The sequence below is a fragment of the Falco naumanni genome, chromosome 5 (assembly GCF_017639655.2).
Source record: "Falco naumanni isolate bFalNau1 chromosome 5, bFalNau1.pat, whole genome shotgun sequence".
In the NCBI taxonomy this organism is placed as follows: Eukaryota; Metazoa; Chordata; class Aves; order Falconiformes; family Falconidae; genus Falco; species Falco naumanni.
Window position 1 is genome coordinate 14,240,784 of NC_054058.1, and position 15,031 is coordinate 14,255,814.

Genomic DNA, 15,031 nt, shown 5'->3' on the forward strand with positions numbered 1-15,031 from the left:
TACAAAAGAACTTTGCTAATAGATCATTGTTAATGTATTTCAGGTGTATAATTTGTGGGTTGTTGTTTTGGTTTCCTTATTTCAGCAAAAGTGTAAGCTACGTTTGCATTGTATTTATTGCTTTTGAATCAGTCAGCACATTCCATGGAGTGCTGCAAACCTTTTTCCCCGATATAGGTTGGAAGAGCATCTTTTTCCTCAGTATGGGTTATCTGAGAACTACAGCTACATTTCTATTATCATAATTCTTTCTTATTTGTTGTTGCGGGTTGCCATGCACCTTGATTTACCGTTGTCACTTTATGAAGGTAATCACCAATCACTTTTTAAAGCTAATTTTTAGGTATTGTAAAAGTTCATTTCCTGAGAGATAAAAAAAGAGAGAGATTAATTTTAAGTCCGCTGCATATATACAGAATGTTTTTTATATTAATTCAGTAGACTTTGGATCAACTCCAAAGGAATAGTCTGTTTGTGCTTAAACATGTGAGGTCCCATTCAATTCAATGGGCCTTTCATGAGTTCAATTGAGAATAGAATTCAATTGAGAATGGTCAGTTGAAGTTGAGGGCCATTTCTATAATTTCTGCTTAATTATAGGTAATACATTATATGGAGGTTATTACAGAATTTTGCAGAGGCTTGTTATGTTACTATTTTATGCACTCAGGCATCACCGTAACAATTTTCAACATTGCTTTCTTGTGCAAAAATTATTTAGCATCTTTCCTCCTTGAGATCATAGAAGCTTTTGAGACGCAAGTGCAACTGTTAAAAGATCAAAATAAATTCTAGTCACTGAAATCAGATCTACAAGCAGTAAAAACTAGTCTAGGTGAAAACTAATCAGTTATGTGAAAAGTGTAAGTAGCCTTAGCCAAAACATTTCAAGTTGTAATGGACACAGAACGTTTAAGAGATAAAATGGCACTGTAATTTGGCATAAGAAGCAGGCAGCTCCTCAGGTCATCTACAGCATAGCTGTCTGGATCTGAAAATGGGCTGAGGCCTGAGACTCATGTTAGTAAGAAGCCCACAGAGCTGGGTCAGCAGAATAACTGATGTTCAGCCACTCTGAAGATCAAATATCTGAGACCACTACAGTATATTGTAAATGGTCCTACTGATATGAAGTATCAGACTTGAATCTATTAGGCTGAAGATGATGGTCTCTGACTCAAGGCTATAAATAGAATGTCAAAGGGTACACGCCCAGGATTGTAGGCTCTTAGTTGGCTATTGTACATCATGCATATAGATGCTGAGATGCAAAGTCCAGTCTATTACTGTCAGAAATACTACTTCTCAAAAAATTAGAAGCTGTGCCTTCTCCCATATTAATAACTCAATTAATAGTGAGCTTTATATTATGTTCTGGAGGACATTAGTTAAAGGTTCAAAGTAATCATCACTGTTCATCTTAGGCCTAGAGATTTGATATAACTCACCTCTTCCATAAGGAAAATTGAGGTAAACACTGTCACTGCACACACTTCATAAATTGCATATCTTTGCCATCCAGTTTGCATTGTTTCTAACTCTTTGTGCTACCTCCATGATTCACTGTTCTTCACACTGTATTATTTCCAAAACCAGTTCTTTTATGTTTGCAGTTCCTGCTATCTGAAAAGAAATAATGGTTTGGCTCCTTGGTTGTTTTTTTTTGTTGTTGTTTGGGTTTTTTTTTTTACTTTCATGAAATATTGCTACAATTAAACCAAACAACAGTAAGCATCTAATAACAAAAAGCAGAGCAGCACTCACTGACCTTGCCTCTTGCCCTTCAAGTAACCCATCCTATGTGAAACTTACCCCTAAACCCCCCAAAACCCCAACAACCCAAAACTACAAGACATTAAAGAAGGTGCAGTGGGTTTCAAAACTACCTTTTTTGGTTTTATGTCTCAGTGTAAGAATATAAATGGTATTTAAAAATTTAAATACAAGGTTTTACATGCATTTAAATACTTGTGTATTCAGCCTCATTGCAGTTTAGCTGAAGGTATGTATTTAGATGAATTACATCAGCCATGGAAATTAAGTTCAGTAAGGTTAGACTCAGTCAATGCAGCAGGGAGTCAATGTTATTTTAGTAAAATTAGATGTAAATTGATCCAAGACTCCTTTCATCAAGATATCACATTGGATTTACTAAGTTAGTTTTCGTGTCTGTATAATCAAGCCAATGTAATATATTGCCTGCAGGTAAGCTCTTATATGTCTGGGGAAAAATGTTAGATCAATGAAGTATTTAACCAAAACCAATTTCTATTGTCTCTAAAACAATTACAGTACAGAGTTCTAATGGAACTCTACTGTGATAGAAAAGTTTGCTACATACATACATATATATGTGTGTGTACTGTGTGTGTGCACGTGCTTTGCAAGTTCAGCCTCTCCATATCAACCCTTTGGAGCAAGCTTGCCCAAGTGCAGAAGCCGTTCAGGACTTCTGTGCTTTTTTGTCAGTGCTCACCCTCCAGTCATGCTCTTCACTGTCCTGGGTCTGCAGCTTCCTGGGGCATGGGATGTCTTGAGCTCATGAAGTCCTCCAGCTCTTGCCTTCTTTCTACATTGTTCCACAGCTCTTCTCTTTCTGGACTATTAGTTTACGCCATGAGGCAGGACATGCTCACACTCAGTTTCTCACCCCACAGACTGAAGAACTGGCAAGGCACACTAGAGCCCTCTGAGAATAAGGGTTTTTTCCCCTGCAGAAATGAAAGATGGGAAGAGTGGGTGGGTATTGGTATCACCTCAGCATGAACAGGCTGTAGCTGGGCTTTACAATTTAGATATAGAGGCTATTGACTGTGAAGAAAGGCATCCAGAAAAGAGAAATTTGACTACTAAAAGGCCTCTGTATTTGATCTAAGCTGAGTAGAAGCTGTGGTGCAGCCTGTAAGATGTTGATTTAGCTCATACTGACTTTATTTGTTAATTAATTATTAATAATAAATCATTATTAATAATAATCAGTATTAATAAAAATCAGTATTAATAATAAATCATTAGTTATTAATTATTATTAGTTCCTAGTTAATAATCATTAATAAGCAGGATCAAGTTATGGACCTGTGATTTGCCCCATGGTTGCCCATGCTGTTGGGCTAGTTTCTGGCAGCATTTTGGCTTATGACAACTAGCACTCTCGAGATCAATGTCCAGACAGAACTGGTCATGGTTCTTTCAGCATCCAAACAACTGAATGCTATATGTTCCAACTTATCTGAAAAAGAGTACTAAATATTGCATCTGCCAGGTTGCCAGCCCAGTTGTCATACAAATGAGAGTATAATATGGAGTTTCTTACCAGGAGCTTCTGAGAATGCTGGTTTTCTGTAGCCTGCACCAAAATATCACCTGTTACAAACAAATAAGCTACTTCCTTTATCTAAGAAGGTTGGTTTTTTTTAAGTCTCTAACATTACTAATGATCTTTCGATTAAATAAGCTGCAGAATCACTTTCTGAATAAAAGACAAGTAGTTCTGAATGAAATTACCTCTTCCCTCACCCTGCCCATGTATTAATTATGCATTTGTCCTAGTGAAAATAGAGCTGAAGAGACTTGGTTTGAAAATGCAGAGGGCATCATCTTTAGGAACACATCCATTTTCAAGAAATGCAACATAACATCACTCCATATTCATGTCTTCACCATCTGTGCTCATTTACCCCCCATTAAAAAGTTATTTTTATTCAGTATACTACAGTTTAACAATATGCTTATAAAATGCCTCACAAAAGTTATATTTGGCACAGAAAGGAGTCAACTCAAGACTTGCACAGCCACGTTTTAGCAGCAGACAGACCTAGGACCGAACAAACCACAGAAATCTTGTCTAGCTCTCACTCTTTGTCCCACTTTCCTTCCACATCCAAGCTCAGGCATCTCCACAGACAAGTTGAGTCACATAACTGCTAGTGGACAACCCTAGCTTTCAACTGTAGCAGTCAGTCTACCTGCTAAAGAGGCCTAAAGTAGTGTTTCTGCTAGGACCTCAGCTGAGAGCATGCTGGAGTGAATGATGTAAAAGGAATTGAATGTAATTTGGTTTTCAGTCCTGGAGACCAGGCATTTGAATCTTAACTTAGACTGCAGGTAAAAATACGTACAATAACTTCATCCCAGCACTAGTTTTTCCACAGCACAGTTTGTCTTATCACTTTGTGCGCAGAGAAATACCAGGACCCAAGTAAAAGATACCAGAAATGGAGTATACAACTATACTCTTGGCAACATACTGCTATTAGGGTTACATTCATCTCAGTGGAGACCAGCAGGCATGGCTCAAAGTTGTCCTAAAGCTTCTCTTGAAAAGAGATCTCAAGTTCAACTTGTTCACAACCATCTTGTGTAACGTTGGCAAAAACCTAAGCACAACCTTGAAGTCTTAAATGTAAGCAGGACTTCAGCAACTGTTCCTGGACTCTGTAGATGTGATTTTTATCTTTATTTTCTACCACATAGCCACTTGCAATCAGCATTTTCAATACATTTTGCAGGGTCATTAATGGAATAACTATCATCAGTGCCCAAGACAACAATTAGGAATAGATGAACAATACCTAGAAAACACCCAGCAAATATCACTGTTCAGTTTTGTCTCACTTCTGTTAATGCTTTTAATGTAAATACATAAGGTTCAGAAACTTTTTATCTGTACATATTCCTTCCTTCAGTGTGGCAGGCTGACTGAAAGGCATATCTAAACAAAACCAGACAGGGTTGGCAACAACTTCTGCAAAAGCCTAATGTGTTCTTTTTACATCCTCATTCCTTCAAATATGAAGCAGTGGCCCCCAACCTCTCTGTTTCTTAAGTCTGTGTACTAAAGAAATGCTGTAGTCATACCTCTGATAGGCTCCAAACAGGAATTTCCATACCCTTTCTTCAACTAGGAGTCCAAAGTAGAGCAGAAAGAAGTCAGTATTTAGATCAGTGGAAATACCAAATGGAGAGGCAAAAGCAGTTATGACCCTCTTCTGGTATTTATCATGACTGTTTTGACTGGGCACAGTTCTGAAATACAGTTCACAGCATAACAAGCGGGTGCTGACATGTAAGAACTTATGAAAAGTTAAAGCTGCTCCAAGTGTAGGTCTCCCTGTCTAAAAGCAGGGCTGTATAGGAAAAGGAGTTTGAGTTGAGATTTTCAACCAAGTATTTAAATAGGAAATTTTGATAAAAATCACAATATGTTAAAAGTTTCTCTTCCTTTCTCTTTCTTTGAGAAACAATTGTCCTGAGATCTGAAGCTGCTGAAAGACAATATTCTTCTTCACACAAACTTTATGAACACTGGGGATGTTTTGAAAAACTAGTGAAAAACCCGAAGCTTGTATCATGGCAATGTAACAGCAACTGAGACAGTTCTGCTTCATTTGGGTGGAGGGAATAAAAAAAAACACCTGAAAACAATCCATTTTGATTTTTTCCATAAAGAAAATAAAGTGAAGATCTTTTAAATTAAAGACTTCAGAGAAGCACAAGAAGAAATACAAGCTATTCAACTAGGCCCATTAGCAGGATTAAACTGACTAAAACAAGTTATATGCTGAGTGAGAGACAAACAGATTGATGTGAATGTCTTAATAGATACCGGCAGAAAACAGATTGGATTATTCTAGTGCCATATTTTAAATGATAGCTATACATGCTGACATAGACTCAAGCAACTTCTTTAAACAAAATGAAGGAGAACTTATTCCAGTAACAGAATTAACTGATATGTCATCTAATATAATGTATTGATTGTCTGCAGTTGAAAGGATACTTTATTTGGCTTCATTAATTTTACTAATCCTACTGTTAGATAGCCTGTTTCTCCACTGGGTCAGAGCGAGGAGTTAGAACCCTCTACAGCAATGAAGTACTACTTCGGCTTTATAAAGGAAGAAAACACCCCAAGAATCTGTTATGTACTCTCACGTTCAGCACTGCACACCTACAATTCATACTCCCTTTTTCTTCAGATATCCATTGCTTCCAAGTTAGTACTCAATACATGAATGAAAAAGCACCTCAGAATGGCATTTGGAGCCACTTGTATGGCAGAAAATTACAGGGAAGGCACCAACAGCCAAAACCCAGAAAAAAAAATATCATTCCAGGTACTTCAGCACCATCTCTCCCTTGAAGTGCTTTCTCCCTCCCCCCTACCAGCCCTTGCATAGCTGAAACCAGGGCAGAGTAGGCAAGATTTAACATGTTGTAGTTAGAATACCCAGACGCTGGGGGCTTGTGTACAAATTTCTTGGGCCTAAGTCCTGAAGTTTAAAATAGCAAATTTTGCAATCACCAAGCTACATCTCAACATTCCATCCTGACAGTGTTTGACTTCACACAAAGCTTTTATCATACTCTGTAGGGAATAATTCCCACTTCCTAAAATAAGTATCAGTGCAAGATCATCCAGTCATGACAGTGATAGTGAACTACCTATGTTAAAACAGAATCCTTTATTATTTGAGACAGTTTAACAAATATACTGATAAAGTAGGAAAACATCAATAACAACCAGTGACAGCTTTGTGCTTAGCAGAAGTGCTTGCTACAATAGGACAGTTACTTGTACATATGCAACAGGAATAAGGTAGAGCTTTGAAGTTGGATCTTCAAGTCTTTTGTAGACACAAAACTGTATATGGAAGTTGGCATCAATGGAAAAAAGCAGTAAATAACTCAATCCTGGGGCAACGATTTATTTCTAATCACCAACTGAGATAGCTTAAAAAACCTCACCAGTCTAGATGCCAATATGTGGAGTGCTGGCTTGCAGCTGCCCAAGGTGAAGGTCAGAAATGAGGCTAAGGCTGACAACAGTGAATATACTCATGTGTCCCACTAGAGCAATATCTTCCCTTCACTAGCCTACCAACAAGTAGGATCTCTGAAAGAATGCCTTCTTTGAAACGATTTTGTTAATTTTCATTCCTGCAAAGCTGTTTGAGGGTATTTAAGTATTTGAGATCAGAATTACTTTGGTACATACAGGACAATTTGAACTTGCTTGCTTTCTTTTAGGGAAGGAGATGAAAAAAGGGAAATCTTATAATAGAAAGAATCACTAAAGTCCTGAGGAAGCAGCAGTAGCTCCCTGTTGTCTACCTTTCAAGCCCTAGTTTTCCCTCAGAACATCTTTTCCTAAAGCAACCTGTTTTTCTTTATTCTTCATCAGTTACTATAGAAAAAGGTTGAGACAGGAATAGCTGTATCAGGTTCATCTGTTCATGAGAAGCAGATGAGAGGCCTGCAGTAGTGCTTACTCCAGATGAATATACTAGACAACCTCTGATCACACCGCTGAAGTTGAAGGATCTCATGAAGATTCTTTGGGCATTTGATATGTGCTATACAAGGCAATTAACTAAATCAGATCTCATTAGGACAAGACAAGATATCATGTACTACAAGACAAAAAAAGTTGTCCTTATTTCATCCATGCAATTCATCTTCAGTTGGCTGGTTGCATTCTGTAGCTTGTTTAAACTAGTGTTGAGTAGAAGAGACAGTCCCATAGGTCTAGCACATGTAGCAATTCAATTGCATTTCCACCCTTCGCTTGAATCAGGTTGTTCACTCAGAGCTTAACTGTGGCCTCTGTTCACTTTGTTGAATAGTCTGAGACACACACCTTGTCTCTGCAGAAGAATCTTCTGGTCCCCTGGTGGGCAAGTGAAAGGCTTTATTAAGTTCCAGTAGAGACTGAGTGGAGCCTAGTGTCACAACATTTTGTAAAGGCTGATTGCTACTCAAATAATTTAGTATCAGAGAAGCCCATAGATTATTTTTTTAAAATAATAATTTGCAATGCAGTTTTTGCTTTCCACACCTTTAATCCAGGAGAGCCTGGCAGACCTGAATGAATACACAGCACTTGCATCATTTTCAAGTGAAAAGATTTTGGTGGTCCCACTGAAAGATTTCCCTTTTCAAGTGAAAGATTTCCCCTGCAGAGGCTGAGAATGCAACACAGTCAGTGCAAGGAGAGGAAGAAGGAAAGCCAACAGGGAGATGCTCGGCAGCGTATGGTCTTTGTCACCAAAGCCCAGCAAGGGGTCTAGTCTTGCCTCATTGCACTGCTGCGCTGATTGCAGAGCTTTCCAGGTGCACCTTTGCTAGGATCCTCAGGACACCAGTGCTGCACCATGAGAGCAGCTTCCCCTCCTGCACAAGCCTCACCTCACCATGCCAGTGGGTGTTAGCAGCCCTGACACCCACCGTTTCTAAAATTTAGTTCATTCCCTCCAGAAGTTCAGTTTAACAATCAGTCAGGCCTCATTGATTTCCCAGGGCAGGAGGCACAGAAGACCAGGAAATATGCACAGACTAGTTGAGTTACACAGCTCCAGCAAAGTCTCACTTATTAATTGAAAGGGGTAACTTGCTTCTCCTGGGGAGGAAGCAAATAAATGAAAATCAAGGCATTTATTAGGACACTATTTAATCTTTACAAATGCCTGCACACCTTGAGACAGTTTCCAAACTCCTGAGTAGATGGAAAGCTGCAATATGTAAAAAAGAATACAGAAGCTTTAAGTATGCGCGACAATGCTGGTTTTTTTCCCAGTAGTCCTTACTAAAGTCTAGCAGCTAGTAAGCTTAAACCTGTGTAATAATTACAAGACCTGTTGGTCTTAGGGGAGATTATGATAAAGTAGTCTTTTTCCCATTAAAAACTTCAAAATTTGGAGGGCACCATCTGGACTGTCATCACAAACAAGACCAGCAACAGTGTCTTGGAGCCATAGGGAAGAAGACTGATGACTGAGGGCTTAGGTACTCTTACTGGAAGTTGTAGGGTATAGCAGTACTTACCTGAGAGCAGAGGATATGGAGGCAAGAAAGCCAGCAAGCAGAAGGAACACAAGAACACTCAGGATTGATGTAATGACAATCATGTCTCCGCTCCTTCGACCAGGCCAGGTATCAATTTTCAAGGGAAGTTTAACTAGAAAAACATGGAAAGAATGTTTCTATGATCTATTTTTGACCATGAACACCCCTCCCAAATAGGAGAAAACTGGTGATTTAGGGGAGGCCAAATGACTATGTCTATACCTGAAGTCTTAGATGATTTATGGGAAACACAATTTATGGGAAACAGTTTTAAGACTCAGTGTCAGCATTTAGGGTCTATAAGTTTTCCTCGGCAGGTTAGCTAATATGACAAGTACCTGTACTACTAAGAAATGTCAGCAGAACCACATACCATGACACACCTCAAATTTGAAACTGCATGTACAAACTTTATCTTTACTAAAAGAACTGTTCTGAAATACACAAAAGTAGAGAATTATTCCATATTTAAGTCTGCTACTCCAATATTGATAGGCTGACAAAATTGTTAAAACTTTAAGAAAGGACTAGGTATTACTCATAGAGTGTCCTAAGGCAAGCACAGATACTCAGAAGATCTGAGCAAAGCCACAGACTTACCTCTTCTGGTTTTGATTGGATCAGACCAGAGAGTCTGGTCTTTCACAATACCTTCAGTGCTGTCTAGCAACACATATTTAAACCTGTGGGAGAAAAGTGTTAGATTAGATATTTCAAATGTTGTGCGCAGTTTGCACTTTGTTCTTGTGCGCCTTGGCAGATGATAGCTTTCCAACAGTTCTTCCAAGCTTGCTATTCCCTGTTGTGAAGGGTCTCTTTATTTAGGACAATGAGTGGTTTTGATTTCCATAGGGAAGTTGAAGATTTTGTCCAACAATAGAGATCTTTGCCACCTTCCTTCCTAGAGGAGATTATTGAAGAGACATGAGATTTGGCAAAGAAATTAAGTTTCCATTCCACAATAGTCTGAGTTATCAGAAATGTCCTGAAGAGACAGAAGATGCAAGACAGTTTTTGCAAAACTAAAGGCCCATAGTATTTCATTTCAGAAGAACATCAGGTTTCCAGAGCAGATATGGCTCTGTGTGACTGCCATTTTTACTACAGCTTTTAAATATCTGGCAACAGCAAAACAAGTGTATTGGGTAACAACTGTCAGGGTACCCAGATTCCCCAGATGGCCAGCTTCCCCAGACAACAGGGGTCAAACAAGTCTGCAAGCCACCTGGCTTTTACTGTGAAGTCCAGTAACATTAGGGGCTTCATGGAGCTGGAGACCAAGGAGAACTTTGGTTCTGCAGAATCCCATCAAAACAGAGCCAGCAGAGCCAGATCCATGTCTGCAACTTGGCAGAATCATCTAACCAAAATACACTGTGAATACTCTCAACATCACTTTCCAGTGAAAATCCTTTTCTACCAGCACTTTCTAATCAGATGCTGTTACTAGATTACCTTCACCAACACAGGTATAGAACCAGCAGTTCTTATGTGAATTTTCCTGCTGATCTGTGAATTTAACCTGATGGAGCTCACTCACCGCTGTTAGAGCACCATCTTCAGGGTGCTAGACCAAAGGCAATAACTCCCCTTGCAATAAAGCATTTCAGTTAGGGACTGGTAATTCACGTCACACCATAACAAAGGAACATAACAGGCTCAACATTGTTTCCTATTGTGTTTTAAGAGTAGCAATCACCTTGTAAGAAATAAGAATTATACCTGTATGTCGTGTCTGGTGCAAGAGGTGGGTTACAGACAGCTAGGAAGTTTGGGTCATACAAACAAGTCCCATCATCCCCAATTCTGAAGAGGTATTGTTTCAGGACATCGGAAACTTTGTTGACATCTCCTACATCAGCAAGCTTAGGAGGCGATGTGCAACTGGGTACATTGAACAAGGCAGCCTTGTAAGGTCCAAGCTGCCCCCCGCTTGTTTGTTGGAAGGTGCTGTCGAGTGGTTTGCTCCTGTTATCAGTCACCAGGGAGCTTATCACACTTGCTGTAGGAGAAATGCTTTTTAACAAGGTTGTTAGACCCAGTTCAGTTCTTCCCATTCACCGAGTTTATTTGGCAACTACCCCAAAACACTCAAAAGGGAAACAAAAAATCTGCTACCAGTTTGGCCGTGTAGTGATCCTACCCCCTTCTCCTTATTTGTTGATGAAGCTTTTTACACTTGTCCCTCAGAAACTGTGAAGGATCCACAGCGTATCACAGAGCAAGACAATTTAGAAGTCACCCTCCCAAAATTCCTTTTTTTCCCAAGAAGAATCTGATTGAGTAGGGTCACAAAGGCTGCTCTTCCTCCATGCCACATAGGGTTCCAGTAAACATTCAGTAAATCCTGCCATCTCAGATTTGATACCATAACCAAGGCAGAATTCCTCTAGAGTCACAACTCTCCTGTCTCCTAGAGCAGAAACCCCTAGACCTCTGGTCACACAGCAGCTGGACCTCCCAGAACTACACAGTACACAGACCAGTGTGTAGAGGCTGCGTAAACAAATGCAGTATCTACATTTCTGGCCATCCAGGCATGTTCCTGCTTCCAGACAGCATGCCTCAGGAAGTCTGAAAGTCCTCACTGCTTCAAGCAAAGTGTAAATCTGTACCCAGCCCTACAGCATAGTTTGAAAGCTCAATTGCAGCTCTCAAACCTTTCCTGCTGCAAAGCCAAAGCACAAGTTCAATGAGATGTTCCCAAATTCTGCAACCGCAGGTTGAAGTTTTTTCTGGGGGAGCCCCCCCCAGGTAGGTGTTCAGTGCTGTCAGCAGTAAAGGAATGCTAGTTTTCCCAAAGCTGTGATGCACTAGGAACTACTTCGGTTTGGAAGCATTCTGCTGTGCTTCTGGAGCAGAGTTCTTGCAACTGCTTGGTCATGAGAAGTTTTTAGCTATTATCCGATGCAAAATTAAACCTTTTTTAAAAGGGAGAAGTTTCTAGCAAAGGTTAGAAATAAAACTTAAGGGTCAGTGCTCAAGTTAGTTGAGCTCTGACACCCCTCTCTTCAATGGGAGTCAACAACATGAAAGAAAATACTAGCTAAGACATGCTCTATTCTTAGGCTTGCTCCCAAAATTGTAACACTTGTCACAGTTAGGTCTCCAGTAACTCAGCTTGGCTCTGGTAAGCAAGTAAGAGCTTAAAACTAAAACTAAGCAAGTTTGTTTTGTGGTTGTTTTTTTTTTTTTTTTTTTTTTTTTTTTTCTGGGGTGAGTGTGTGTGTGTTTGGTTGGGTTTTGTTTGGTTGTTTTTTTTTAACTTTACTAGGTAGATCAAGTCTGATAATGACATTAACAAGATCAGAGCTAAAAGTTCCATTACTTCTTCAGAAATTTGCTAGACTCTCGGCTTTGTAGCAGGCTGACACATTTCCTTACCAGCAGATCTGAAGATAAGGTGTTAAGAAAATTAACTTCTCTTAAGTTTTCCTTCTCCCTGCTCCAGGAGACATCCAAGGGTGAACCAATGTGTTTCTCTGCAGACCAGAGACAAATCCAAACAAAATTCCTCCCAGTCTGCCAAGTAACAAGGTTTCATCTGCTTGCCTTAAAAGCAGCAGATTTCTCCGCATATAACCCCCTTTTGTAGGGATTCACCCATCTGTGTAGGAACTTTTGCCAGAGAATCTGCAGATGGGTGGTTGATGTAATTTCTAACACAAAATATCGTAATTGCAGGTATAACTAGGTATCAACAGCCTTTTAATTATAACACACTTATAGCCTGTTTTAGGCATACAAAGATGTGCACTTCGGCCATGGAATGTGTCTCAGAACTTTGTGCATTCACTGATGTCTATATTAGCTGTATGGGATGGTGTCTCTGGTTATGACATCTACCCATCCAAGGCCTCCTCCTTCCACCTTACCCAAAGTGGCAACAATCAGCAGTGAAAGTTTTAAGACCGTTTCATTTATCGGCTGATTTCTCTACTGCCCCCTCAAGATGTCTTCTCTGTGCCTCTCAGAAAAGGAGGCTGCATAGAGCCTTCAGGGTAGAAGGCATGATATAGGGAAGTAAGTTATTTCTGTCAGCTTATGGAGTAGCTCTAGCTGGCATTCAAAAGAGTCTGCCAGAACAGCAGGGAACAGAGAAAGCAGCTCTTGGTCACTGCCAGCAATGTTTCATTGCCAAGCAGTTATCAAATTCATTTTATGAATGAACCTATGAGCCAGGCATCTTTGACTGCAAGTCTAGCATGGCTTGCCTTGTCTACAGAAAAATAAAGGTAGTCCTTCCAAAGGCTGGCAACCCTAACTATGAAGCAAACTGCAGCAATTACCGGGTTTCTCTCAGCAGGTTTACTTAGGGGAATTCAGGCTTTTATACAAGGCATGACATTTAGACAAAGATAAGGTATTGGACTGTGGACCACTTGGTATTCATTAGCAAGATTTGGGCAAATATTTGTAGCTGATAGTGCTGCTTCACACATACTGGGAGTCAGCTAGCATAGTACTAACACTTGCTATCATTAATCAGTCCCATTGAAATACTACAGTTACTTATATAATTTATAATAATACCCTAGAGGAAACAGAGGCCAGAGGCTCAGCTCACACATAACTTACATCTACAAATTTTTCTCTGTGCTCCCATTCAGACCCACTCCCATCATATTGTGAAGAATTGCTTGCAATAGCCACACGATGTAGTTATCTTCCAGAAAGGCATAATGCTGGATACTCACCCGATTCCTTCATTGCGTACAGGTTGATGACATAAGATTTATTTGGATACAATGAGCTGTCAAACATACAGAAAGGTTTTTCTAGAGCAACTGTAGTAAGAGTGGGATTGTTTGTAGCAAGCTGAGGGGCTGCAAGCTGAGGTTTCAGGCTTTGATCTAGAACAGAAAGTTACCAACAAAGTATAAAAAACCTTTCTCCTCTCCCCCTGCAATCTCTGACTCAAAAGGGAGGATCTGGCAGTGCTAACAACATAAAAGCATAAAAGGGGGATGTGAACTGCAGCTGAGCAGGAAACAGCCCACCTGCCTGGTGAAACTTTGAGAGTTAGGGGGTTTTGCTTTAATCAACATGGGGACAAGGATTTAGGGAGGGAGGTAAGAGATGTTGCTTCTCAAAAATATGGCTCACCACCTCAGAAGGACAAAGACCTCATTATAGGGGAGGCTTGAACACACATACAGTCTCCCCCTTCCAGTGGCAGCACCAAAAGCATTGCTGTCAGTTCTAGAATGCTTTAGCACTAAGGAGTCTTAGTAAGCATTTTAAGACTAGACTTGTTAACATAAAGAGTGAGAGACTGAGCAAAGCCTTACGGAAGGGAAAACTGTCTGGGAGAGGCACTGGAAAGAGCAAGCAGTACTGGAATAGAGTTTATATCAGACACTCCCTTCTCCCCACACAAGCTCATCCCAACTCGTCTCCTGGGAATATTAACTACAAACAAAAAGAAAGATTCAGCAGTTCCTCCTCTTTCCCAGCCTAGCTACGGTAGAGACACCTTACCAATCTTGCAGCAGAATGCACGTTTGAAGCCCTAAACTCCTCTCCCAACACATGTTCTAGAGCAGAAAGTTGACACCCAAGACAAAACAAAAAACCATGAAAGAAACAGAAAGGGAAGAGATAGAGAGCAGAAAAAAAGAGGGGGGGGTGGGGGGTGGGGGGGAAGACTATAGATAGATGTCTCTTACCTGCACACAGCTGTCCCAAGCAGCAAAAGGCTAATACAACCCAAGAGCTGCACATGCTTGAGCCCTCCAGAAACTTGTCACAAAACAAAACAAAAAAAATGCTGAGAGGCAGCCCCCACTGAAGAGCTCCCAGATCCACTTGCTCCTTGGTCAACCACACCAACTCCTTTCCACAAGGCCCCTGTAGTTAGAAGTTACCCACCCCCTCAGCACCTCCCTATACGCAAATTGTCTCTCCTGCTCAAGTGTCGCCAGTCCCCCAGCTATTATCTGCTCCGAGATGAGGAAGAGTATTACAGCTTTGATTTCCAGTTGATACTAGGCATCAGTGTAGTTCTCAGCAGTGCTGTGGGTGTAAAGGTTTTCTCCCTACCTGTGCTATTGATAGGTGGCTTTGTTCTTTACCTTCTTCTGTCTAAAAACTTTTGAAATCTCTCATGTAGGGAAAATTTGGAACTAAGTATCTGAACCCTGCATCCAGTGTGCATCATGGATGGTTTTGATTTAGAGCTCTAAAT

At 40.2% G+C, this 15,031-nt stretch overlaps 1 protein-coding gene across 1 annotated transcript; it reads right to left on the minus strand.

Annotated features, from left to right (window-relative positions):
• Positions 1-7,581: 7,581 nt before the first annotated feature.
• Positions 7,582-14,568, minus strand: UPK3A (uroplakin 3A). The gene is made up of 6 exons (XM_040597075.1): positions 14,514-14,568; positions 13,542-13,697; positions 10,567-10,846; positions 9,445-9,527; positions 8,824-8,956; positions 7,582-7,669 (listed from the first exon to the last, which is right to left on the minus strand). The coding sequence occupies exons 1-6, from the start codon at positions 14,566-14,568 to the stop codon at positions 7,582-7,584; spliced, it is 795 nt and encodes a 264-aa protein (XP_040453009.1).
• Between the last annotated feature and the right edge of the window lie 463 nt (positions 14,569-15,031).

Excerpts from the sequence above, each read along its gene's own strand:
- UPK3A (XM_040597075.1), bottom strand. The coding sequence starts at position 14,568 with ATGTGCAGCTCTTGGGTTGTATTAGCCTTTTGCTGCTTGGGACAGCTG. Across the intron at positions 10,847-13,541 it reads GTACGCAATGAAGGAATCGG|CAAGTGTGATAAGCTCCCTG; the intron begins GTGAGTATCCAG and ends TTTCTCCTACAG. Across the intron at positions 7,670-8,823 it reads TCCATATCCTCTGCTCTCAG|GGGACCAGAAGATTCTTCTG; the intron begins GTAAGTACTGCT and ends CTTGCCCACCAG.